Source organism: Pipistrellus hanaki (genome assembly GCF_964339955.1).
Source record: "Pipistrellus hanaki genome assembly, chromosome: 12".
NCBI classification, from domain to species: Eukaryota; Metazoa; Chordata; class Mammalia; order Chiroptera; family Vespertilionidae; genus Pipistrellus; species Pipistrellus hanaki.
Window position 1 is genome coordinate 29,121,694 of NC_140514.1, and position 12,043 is coordinate 29,133,736.

General features: G+C 34.7%; 1 protein-coding gene across 2 annotated transcripts in view; it reads right to left on the reverse strand.

Annotated features, from left to right (window-relative positions):
- Positions 1–12,043, reverse strand: part of FANCL (FA complementation group L) — a 51,525-nt gene that overhangs the window by 32,828 nt on the left and 6,654 nt on the right. Inside the window, exons 2-5 of one of the 2 annotated variants that reach the window (XM_084900407.1) lie at positions 11,084–11,142; positions 9,544–9,604; positions 5,910–5,966; positions 3,354–3,454 (exon numbers count right to left, since the gene is read on the reverse strand). In XM_084900407.1, coding sequence (XP_084756533.1) covers positions 3,354–3,454; positions 5,910–5,966; positions 9,544–9,604; positions 11,084–11,142 — 278 coding nt within the window. Of the gene's footprint in view, positions 1–3,353; positions 3,455–5,909; positions 6,023–9,543; positions 9,605–11,083; positions 11,143–12,043 lie in introns of those variants that run through there. The other variant, XM_084900408.1, reaches the window with a different exon arrangement.

Consider the following 12,043-nt stretch of genomic DNA (forward strand, 5'->3'; position numbering starts at 1 on the left):
GAGATTGACAGGGGTCAGGATAAAAGGCATTCATTAATAGAACTATTCTAGGTAAAGTGAGATGTAGATCAGTCCACCTGTAACTTCGGGACTTTCATAGTACCAAACAGACAATCCTGCAAAACACCAAGGACTCTAATTCCCATTGTTTTATATGAGCTACTCTACAAAACAACACAAGCAGAAGTTAACAGAAGCGAATCAAGACATCTTTTTGCATCCCTTACCCTTGTGAATCAGCATAACACCCAACTGTCATATCATCTTCATCTTTATCCTCTGAACAACTTGCTCTTTTTAGTGTGCTTTTTAAGAAGTTTAAACATGTATAGAAATTATAACAACAGCAATCAAACTTAAGACGGCTACTAATTCTATATAATTTCTAACTTAATTTTTTATAATGCCTGATCCTATAGAGTTAATTAGAAATGTCAAGTATGTTATTTAAAAACACAGCAAGGTCTTCATTAAGATGTTTCTTTTATTATCAGATTTCGTTATTACACTAACAAATTTATAAGATTATTGCTAAGAATGCAAAGGAAATATGGATATATTGACATGGTGTAGCAATCATTGAGATTCTCATAGTCCACTTAAACTAGATTGTCATACAAATCATTATGCGTATCATTTAAAAAAGATCTATATACAGTATATAAGAGCCTAAGTGACCGGCCGACCATCTGACTGGTAGCTATGATGTGCAATGACCACCAGGGGGGCAGACCCTCCAACCAATAGCAATGACACACACTACCAAGAGGCAGTCACTCAACATAGGAGCGGCCTAGCTGTGGTGATTTGGCAGCTGCGGTTCTCAGGCGACACACCTGGAACCAGAGAGGAGGGAGCCCGATTCCGGGTACATCACCCGAGAACCTCCCTCTCACAATCCAGGACCCCTCAGGGCATGTCAGAGAGCCGGTTTCAGCCTGATCCCCAAGGGCTAAGCAGAGGGACCCCATTGGTGCATGAATCCATACACCAGGCTTCTAGTATTTTATTTTTTGCCATTTATACCACTGCTTTTAGTTATTAATTTTATCGTTTAAAATATTACATTTAGTAGTACATATATCTCCTTTTTTCCTCCTATAGACCTTCCCCCATCCTCCCCTACCCCCTGTCACATGCCCTCATAGGCTTCTAGTATTTTATTTATTTATTTATTTTTTACTTTTTTATTTTATTGATTTTTTACAGAGAGGAAGAGAGAGGGACAGAGAGCTAGAAACACTGATGAGAGAGAATCATCAATCAGCTGCGTCCTGCACACCCCCCACTGAGGACGCACCTACAACCAAGGTATATGCCCTTGACCAGAATAGAACCCGGGACCTTTCAGTCCTTAGGCTGACGCTCTATCCATTGAGCCAAACCAGTTTTGGCAGGCTTCTAGTATTTTAAATGAAAAAGCTAGCTAGCTGCTGAGGCAGGGCCTCAAAATGTAGCAATACCAGTTTTGGGACAGTACAATTCAGGTCTCAGTTTTAGCTCTGAGTGTCCTGAAACCCAGTATTGTCAGTGTGCCAAGTATACCTGATTTTTGAATTAAGACACACAAAAAATAAAACTGGTGGGAGATTTTACTTTACCAGTGTTGGATAAATATTGACAAATCTTATTCTTTTGGCCTCTCACAATCCAGGCAGAAATATTCTCTTCTATTAACAGTCCTTATTTGTAAAGCTATGAAACAAATGATTAGGTAACAGCTATATACCTAATTCAATCATGCATCCTAGTCACCATAATTACACTATCACCTTTCTCAAATCTAAGCCAAGAAACTGTCTCTCAGGATGCATTAATTTTGCATATGGCCAATTTTATCCTTAGTCACACACTGAAGGTACTTGAGGGAACTTTATTGAAGGCTGTATATCAGAGCTGACCCACAGCACAACTCCAGGGAGCATGATTCACATACACAAAGCCTGAGCACTGACATGCAACCAGCCTTGTCTGTATACACTCAATTTATATACACACAAAGTTGGGAATATAAATATATATCTTGAAACTTATGCTGAGAATTAAATAAGAATTATATAAAGTGGCTAGCACAGTCGGTGGCATAGAACAGCAACTTCATAAATGAAAGTTCCTGTGTGCAATGACCTTAGTCTAAGGTGCTGACCAACATTTATATTGTGATGAGGGTTGTGGTAGAGGCATTTGTAGCCTTATTTTTGCCTTTCACCTATTATCTAGGTTAGAGATCTATCCCTTTTTCTGTCACATCACAATATGTATAATACAAAGCAATAGTCAAAACTTTCCTTTCATCTCTAAAACCATATATTCCATAAAGGACTTTATAAACTTGCACTACTTCTCTTTATAACTTTGATACTAATAGCTCTCAAGAAATCCTATAATTACATTTATAGTTCTTATCAGTTGGAATTAAGTACTATTGTGATTATCTACTTAAATTCTGACTCTTCTTCTATATGTAAATTCTACGAACAATCTTAAATCGTGCCTATGTATTCTCACTGCCCTCAATTATAAGCATTCACAAATAACAGTTAATTGGAAAGAAATTATTCAAAAATTTTATATTTAAATTATCAGCACTTCAATGACTTTTTACTGGAGTTCTCTGAAATATGTCACACATATTCAATTTATCAATTTAACACAAAACTAGAACCATTACCTCTTCCCTTGACACTCCCTTCATACATCCTTAACTATTTTAAAAACAAAGGTCTTAATATTAAGCACCTGAAAATAAGTCAAAATAATTTTTCTCTATTCTGTCACCTTATATCCAAAAAATGGCAGGGTCCATGTCATCAGTGCCTTGAGACACACCTTTATAACCTCAGCAGAATTGTTATTAGTGCATCTTAACTCATTACTTGTCTTCTCTTGTCTTCTTCCTTCCATTGGTATGATATATCCTATATAATAAAAGGCTAATAAGCAATCCTCCTATATTATAAAAGGCCAATATTCAAATCAACCAAATGGCAGAACAACCAGTTATGACACACACTGACCACCGGGGGGCAGGCGCTCAATGCAGGAGCTGCCCCCTGATGATCAGTGCACTTCCACAGGGGAAGCACCGCTCAGCCACAAGTCAGACTCAGGGCTGGGAGCACAGCAGCAGCAGTGTCTAAGGATGTACGACTGCCAGCACTCACACATCCCCCGAGGGTTGCGTGAGGGCACAGGCCGGGCTGAGACACCCCCACCCCAAATGTATGAATTTCGTGCACTGGGCCTCTAGTTTTATTATAAAGGTATAAAATAGATTGCTAAAACTGAAAAAATATTAAGTTGAAATGTGTAAAATAGAGACATTTCTAAAACATATTTTAAAATAGACATACTTATCCCAACCAATAATTCCTATTTCTTCAATAAGGCTTGAGTAGAACTGGGGATGAGGAGGTAGTGCATGCATTTCTTGTTTATTCTTTAAAGCAACTTCCTATTTAAAAGAAAAAAAAACAACTTGGGTCAGCTGTGGAATGCCAGACAATGATTTGTTAGTACCTGATTACACAAAACAATTTCATAATCTTCTCTGTCTCTAACTAAAGTGTCCATTATTTTAATAAGAAATCCAACGGAATCTTTCCACTTCTCATAAAGAAAAAAGAGAGAGACATGAAAAAGTTAAAGGACTGCACTGAAGATCATATAAAAACGTCAATTATTTGATCAGTGTGGCTCAGTGGTTGATCGTCAATCCATGAGCCAGAAGGTCACGGTTCAATTCCTGGTCAGGGCACATGTCCGGGCGTCAGGCTCAATCCACTGCGTAGGGCATCCAAGAGGTAGCCGATCAATGATTCTCTCTCATCATTGATGTTTCTCTCTCTCTCTCTTCTTTATTAAATCAATTAAAAAACTAGAATGGTTAAAAAAAAAGTCAATTATTATACCTTCAACCTTAACTTTAATATTCTCCTCTATTATGCTTATCAAAGATGAAAAACATCTTTTAAAGAATACTCATCAACAAGGCTTCATTACTATCTTACTACTCCTGGAACATGTTTGATAGAAAGTAACATGTACCTTTAAAGAAAAACCTGAACTCTTACTTATATTACCTAGACTGATACATTAATACACATTATGAATTACCTTATAAACAAAAACCCTTCATTATCACAATAAATACTTACCTGCTAATTTCTTTCTTCATTCTGTATAACTCCCAGACTGGGCAAGTTCAAGTGTTTTGCCATCTGGTTAGGTCAAAATTGGTTTTTCTACTAAGCTTACCTAAGATATGTTTAAGATGGTTTATGTTCCTCCAAACAAAACTAAAATTATGCTTTAGAAGCAATACAAACATCACTAGAATTGCTGAGGTTAAAAATGACAATTACTGCAAAGGTGAGAACCTAGACGAATGTGTTATTTGGAAAATAAAAACAAATGCTATCTACAAAATATATAGATATTCATATAGTCTGAATTATCAAAAGGTATCTAAAAACTAAAGGAAGTAAAATTTCAAAAGAAATCTAATACAATACCAAAACCATATGGAAATAAGCATTAAAAATTATATAAATATAACCCTAATAAAAGGTATAAATTTTAATGTTTTAAGTATATGTTTAATTATTAGTGCTTATACTTTATTTTTTTTTAACAATGATAACATACTATCAAATTTAGGGAACACTGAAAAGAATCAGACTTTAAAAAACAGTATATTTTAAAATCAGAACTATTAACTGGAAGTACTTTAATAAAGTTCTAAACCTGTTTTATGATTTTAAAAATAAAAAACCCTGAAGAGCAGATTTCTAAAGCCCAAAGTATCAATTTAAATTTGATTAGAAGGTAAACTCCTAGAAACCAAGAGTTTTTTTGTTTGTTTTTTACAAACTAAACACTTAATGATATCTGATGATAGCCTGATGGTCCATAAAGATATATTTGTATTGCTAAGATTATCTATTTAAAAAAAATATGTCACTACAGTTCCTGTACTTATACATATAACACGTGTATAGTATTTCCTTTGAAATTTCTATTTTTATTCAGAAATTTTAATTATTACTTCCCTCAAATATTGAAAGTAAAAAGAAACTTGGATAATAATAAAAACAGTATTTTAATCCTAAATTTATATTTGTAAACTATGCCTTCTTCCTGAGGTCAGACGTGTCACTCCTATCATAGAACCGTAACAGGAAAAAAGCAAAGGCAGAGAAGCAAAGCATTCTTCGTGGAGAAGGACACAAAGGTATGTGATAGAAAGAATGCAGAGGATTTACTCTCAGAGCTTTTAAATCCTAACGTGAATATTTCTTAGTTTTGAGGTCTTAGGCAGTTAACGACTCGGCTCTAAAATAGGCATACAATAACCTATACCTCATACAATTTTTAAAAATTTGGGTAATTGTTCATTTATTAAATGCATACAGAACAGCTCTTATATGCCCAATTATTACTAGGAAACTCCATGGAAGATTTACAAAATTTCCTGAACAAATTCAGTAACTACTGATTTCATTGAGATATCAATACTTTTATCAGTGATTGTATTATAGGAACCCTATTACTAATAACAAACCCCAACAAATAAACTAATAATTCTTCCATTTTTAGATACACTATCGTAAGTGTGTAATAATATCACCAATACTGTCCATATTTCTTTAGAAAGTTAAAAAATATGATCTCATGTTATTCAGAATTATAGTAATAAATGTACTAAAGAAAATATTGTGATTCAGAGATGAACTCAGTATTTTCAGTTTTGAATTAATGATTATTTCTTTGAAATAAAATGACCAATATGCCAAAAATAATAATTATGTTAATACTAGAAACCAAGATTTTCACAGTAAGATAAAAAATATACAGGAATTACAAAAGCAATCGATACTTATGGTAAGTGTTAGAAAACAAATACCTACCAAGACCATCTTCAACTCCATCATAAAGGTCATTAGATCAGGAGAGTGCTTCATTCTCTAGATCAAAATGACATTTCCAATTAATTTCACTTGTACAATGAATATTCCATTCACTGAAACTAAAATAAAATACACATTTATGTGAGTGTGAAAAAATATTAATTATATTTACATAATAAAAGTATAAGAATGAAGGATTAGTCAACATCCTTACTATTCCTACGAATTTCATTTTGAAACAGTAAACTAGAACTTAAAATCTACTCTTGTGAGATATACTGAACTGAATAGACTGTCACCTAAAACTCACACACTCCTCTCTTCCTTTAGCACCGGTTACTGTCAAGTTTAGCAAATCTAGCAAACCACATCATTATTTTTTAAGGGAGAGAAGAAAGTGGAAAGAAATAGGCACGTAAAATATGAAAATCAGGCAAATCTATACCACTAAAAATATCTAGTTAGAGCAATTAATCAATAATTATAATACTGTCTATTTTTATTTTTATTGACCTTAAAGATGACCTGTAATTATTATTTTTGTCCTTTCATGATTAACCCATATTAATTCAAAAGGAGTCAATGTTTCAATAAGGTAAAACTAATATAACAAAATGGCAAAAGAAAACTTCTAAAGTAGAATGAGTAGTTAAGAATCACTATTACTTGCAGAAACCGGTTTGGCTCAGTGGATGGAGTGTCGGCCTAGGTTCGATTCTGGCCAAGGGCATGTACCTTGGTTGCGGGCACATCCCCAGTAGGGGGTGTGCAAGAGGCAGCTGATGGATGATTCTCTCTCATTGATGTTTCTAACTCTCTATCCCTCTCTCTTCCTCTCTGTAAAAAATCAATAAAATATATTTTTTTTAAAAAAGAATCACTATTCCATTTCTTAGAAATCATTCTTAAAATAAAATAACTATACAATAAGAGAAAGCAAAAAAATTAATTAAAATAGTTTTCTTAAAGTTCTTTATCATTTCACTGCCTGAATTCAAAATATTGTATTTTTGTTACTTTTTGTGATGCCCTCACTACAGCCACACAGTTCTAGACAAAGTAAATATATGAATTTGTTCACTCTCTTTAGAAACAAAAATAATCTAAGGTATTTTAGCAATAATGAATGAGACATAAGATTCACATCTTAACATAACTTTGAGTGTGTTCATGTTTTAGAACAAATCTTTGATTTTCCCTTCTTCTATACAATATCTCTCCCCTCCCCTCAATTTGTTAGAAATGAGTAGTAATAAGTTATACACAAGGTATACAAACTACAGTCCAGAGGCTAAATCCAGCCAATGCATGCTTTTGTAAATAAACCTGTACTGAAATTCAGCTAAGCCATTCCTTTACCTCTTGTCATGGGCTGCCTTGGCGCTAAAGGGCATAGCTGAGTGGCTGTAACAGAGAACTTACGGTCCACAAAATCTAAAACATGTACTATCTGGTCCTTCACTGAAAAAAGCTGCCGACCCCCTGACCCATATTTACTAGTTAAAAATGATACAAAGAGCCCTAGCCAGTTTGGCTCAGTGGATAAAGTGTCAGCCTGCAAACTGAAGGGTCCCAGGTTTGATTCTGGTCAAGGGCACATGCCTGGGTTGTGGTCTCAATTTCCAGTATGGGTCATGTAGGAGTCAGCAGATCAATGATTCTCTCTAATAATTTATGTTTCTCTCTCTCTCTCTCTTCCTCCCTCTTTGAACTCAATTTAAAAAAAATGAAACAAATAATAGTGATATTCATCTGGACTTGGAATAAAACAAAAACTCAACTAATATTGGGTTCTATATAACCAACTGGAGGGCAGAAAAAAGATTAAGTAATTAGGACTTTTTTAGGAACCTTCTTGGTGAACTGGTGAAGAAAACCAGATATCTTATTATTATACTTAGTCTCTTTTTTTAAAAAATATATTTTATTGATTTTGTAAGTGAGGAAGAGAGAGAGATAGAGAGTTAGAAACATCAATGAGAGAGTCATCGATCAGCTGCCTCTTGCACACCCTCTACTGGGGATATGCCCGCAACCAAGGTACATGCCCTTGACCGGAATCGAACCCGGGACCTTTCAGTCCCCAAGCTGACGCTCTATCCATTGAGCCAAACCGGTTTCAGCTATACTTAGTCCTTATTAACAAGATTTTCAGGCAACTTAAATATCTCAATAGATTCACTTCTTAAACTTTGATACCTTATATAATAAAGAGGTAATGTGCATATTGACCATCACACCCTCACAAGATGGCTGCCTACAACCAGGCTGGCAGGGGGGGTTAGTGAGGGACAACCAAACAACTGAACAACAGGCTGCTTGGGGCAATCAGGCTGGCAGGGGGAGGGGAGCGCAGTTGGGGGTGACCTGGCCAGCAGCATGGAGCAGTTTGGGGCAACCAGGCCAACAAGGGGGGTGGGGGGAGTTAGGGATGATAAGGCTAGCTGTGGGGGAGGGGGGAGGGGAAGTTAGGGGTGACCAGGCAGGCAGCAGGTGAGCAATTAGAAGCCAGCAGTCCAGGATCCCGGTGATCGGCCCTAAACCGGCAGTCGGACATCCTCTGAGGGGTCCCAGATTGGAGAGGGTGCAGCCTGGGCTGAGGGGACGCCCCCTCCCACAGTGCAAAAATTTCCTGCACCTGGCCTCTAGTTAAATATAAATAGACACAGGAGATAGGGAGGGAGCAATGGGGGGGAAAAAAGAGAAGAAATAATTTAAGCATCCTCTTAAAAAATGGCTGTAATTATACTGCCAGCAATTACAGTCTACATTCTACAATCAAATAGTTTCTCTCCTATTATTTCTTTTTGGTGCGGTAATGCTTTATGTGAGAGTTTCTGTCATTGTCAGTTATCATAGATAATAATCTGCCTTTTAGATAGAGAAAATATAAGAGGGAAAAGCATACAAATGAAAGGCATTTCTAGTTAATTTATTTTTCTACAAGAAGCATTTCATTCTTTTCCTTTGCTTTAGTAACAATGATTTTGTTTTAAAGTTTCTTTACTCTTTAAAGGAATTTTCAGGTAGAGGAACGTAAACATTAAGAATAACTAAACCAGGGTAGAGAGGGTGGGTAAAATGGGTAAAGGTGATCAAAAGGTACAAACTTGCAGTTACTAGTATACAATAATTTTAAAAATAACTAAATTAATCCTGCCTATATCTCACTAATGTGGCCTTCACAGCTACTCCTATTATGTCCATGTACATGATCCTAAGTAATCTCCACATCTTTTCTGTTACTAATCTAGAACTACATTTACATTTTTGTCACAGGTATCCTACAACTCCTAAATGGGTCCTGGCATTTCTTTATACCACCATTATTCAGTCTTAGCAGAAAAAATCACTCAAAAAGTGACAGATATGGATAAGGGTAAATGTATTTGAAGACCCTGAAGTCTCAAGGATGGAAATCTTGGATATAAATGCTGCCCAGAGATGTGCTAAGGATTCTGAGACAGAAGAACACTTTACATAATGCATAGATCCTTAAAATATTTCATAGATATTAAACCTACAAAATTTAGCAACTAGTTTGTTACAGGATTCTGCACAGTAAGACTTTAAAACAAGTCAACTTAGTAGTTCCTTACCTTTGCTTAAAACATAAACCTTTTAAAGGACTTACTTGTTGTATTATTTGTTGGTATCCACAAAGTATTGTCCTTAGCTCCCAACTACATAGTAATCTAAAATTTAATGGAATAAAATAGTGTGTTAATTGTTCAGAATAGGAAAAAACTTACATGTATGATAAGACAAACAGGCATGAGCACAGAAAAGAATGACCGACATAATTCTGAAAAGTTAATAAAATTTTTACCACTTATAAAGTTCAAAGTTTTCAAACTAACAGTACTAATTTTATTTCAAAATATAAATAACTGCAATCAATAAATGACAAGCAAACAGTACATCTTTTTTAAAACATAGCAATGTTATCTACAGAACCAGATTCTGCTCTGAGGTAGGTTAAATAGAACCAACAGTTTAGATCTTAATATACTTCTTCAAATTCCAGAGTAATATAACCAAAAGGATACAGTCTTTTAATTGTGTCACTGATAGTTAATGTTCATCTATCTACTGGATCATCTCAGCTGTGCTCTCAACATTGTTAGGCAAGTAACTCTTCCAGGAAGAGATTTAACTTACCTAGAAGTGGGAGGCCTGAGTTTTCCCAGCGTTGGCCACTCCTTTTCTACAAAGTAGTTTATACTGCTTACATTTCCTTTCTACCCACTCATCCATGCTAAAACCCAATAACCTGTCTTGTGTCTACATAAAACCTAATCATTTCTAACATGATCCCTTTGCAACACTCAGCACTATTAACCACTCCTTCCTTAAGTCTCTCTGTGTTTGGCTTCAGTTTTTTCCCTTACTTTTCTGGTCAATCCTTAGTCTTCCTCCAAGGTCCTCTTTATTTACCCTCACTGGCTTTCTCTTGCCACCCTACACACGCAGCGCTGAAAGTCTGTACTCAGAGCTCCGTGCCTACTGTGAATTCCACAGGCATCTCCATTCCAAGAATCACACTGGAATTAACACGCCAATACTCTATTAATACTGAATAGCCTGTCTTTATATTTCACACTGGATATGTCTTAAAACAATTTCTCCATCAACGCCCTCTTCTCTAGCTTAGTGATCTCAGCCAGGAATTTGGAGAGTATCTCCATTCTTCTTTCCCTCTTAGTTCCCACTTCTAATCAGTCACAAAATCCATCAATTCTACTTGTAAATGCCTCCGGAGTCTTCCTTACCCCCTCCTCCTAGAGATATTTAGGAGCAGAAATGAGATTTGGGGCACTCCTAAATTTCTAGTCTCATCTCTTGACATTTCTTGACAGGCTGTCTGTACTAATGATAATTATTTTGTATTTTCACTTTATACTTCAGTTCAATATTTGTTAGTAAAATTTTCACAGTTGCTGTTTACTGCTTTAAATTAAAAAAAAAAAAAAAAAAAAGTAGAGAATTTATGTGTCACCTTTGAAAAGTACTTCAGCACCAGGGAAAATCATTTACAAATGCACAATGACTTGGGAAAATTAGAAATGACTAATAAGCATTTTAGGCAAAATTGTAATGACTGAAATCAGTTTATAGCAGATTGACTGATTTCCCATTCCATAAAGATGCAAGTATAGGACAAAACACATTACCTGGCATTCTTCAGCTGCAGATCTTCCGGCAACAATATTTTAAGATGGAAGTCTCTTCCCTGTGGAAAATATTGAAAAGGTTCAAATTCTCACCTTTAATGTAATGTTATGAGTTTCACTTAACTTTAGAATCATATAGAAGAGACAAAGTTTCCTTTATTTTCTAAACGGAACTTCATCTAAATGTTTATACCTATTAAAATATAAGCAACATAATATTGCACTTGAGGAAAAGTAATTGTCCAAAGCTTTGTAATTATTGGGAAATCAAAACACTAAAATTGTTTTCAAATAGTCACTCACATAAACATAAGAGTTGTAAGAAATTATTAGTGTAGACAAAGATTTTTAAATGTTATTTCTTGGGAAATAAATGTATGAGAAAGAAAATTCCTTCAAATTGCTTTGAATATAGAAGTCATGATGTTGATATAAAAAAAATAAGAATATGTAATACATTATAGGAATCATATTTCCAATGTTTTATATTTTATAAAACAAAAATACATTTGGTTAAATAATCTAAATATGTAAACATCAGAGAAATATTTTCATAAATCAGAGTGTATTTAATTCTCCCACATTTGCAGACAGATAATAAAATTGCTAACATATTACATTACTTCTTTCAACTTACATATCCACTAGCTATACATTTGAATACATAAAATTTTACTCAAGAGTCTTTCTAAGGAAGGAAAGACTGTCCTCAGAAATATATTCAGTTTTACTTTCTTGAGAAAGTAGATGAGTAAGCAGCTTAAACTTTGTAACTTAAATAGGATAATACACATGAAATCTGAGCAAAGGTAGGCAGAAAAGGACAAACAGAATTATAATCTTTTACTCCAACAGAATAAAATGAAAAAGAGTAATAAAATTCTCGAAAAACAATTACCTCAAGAATTTTAGCACAGTCTCTCTCAAAGCAGTTTCAAAAATAGAGGAACACAATTAAAT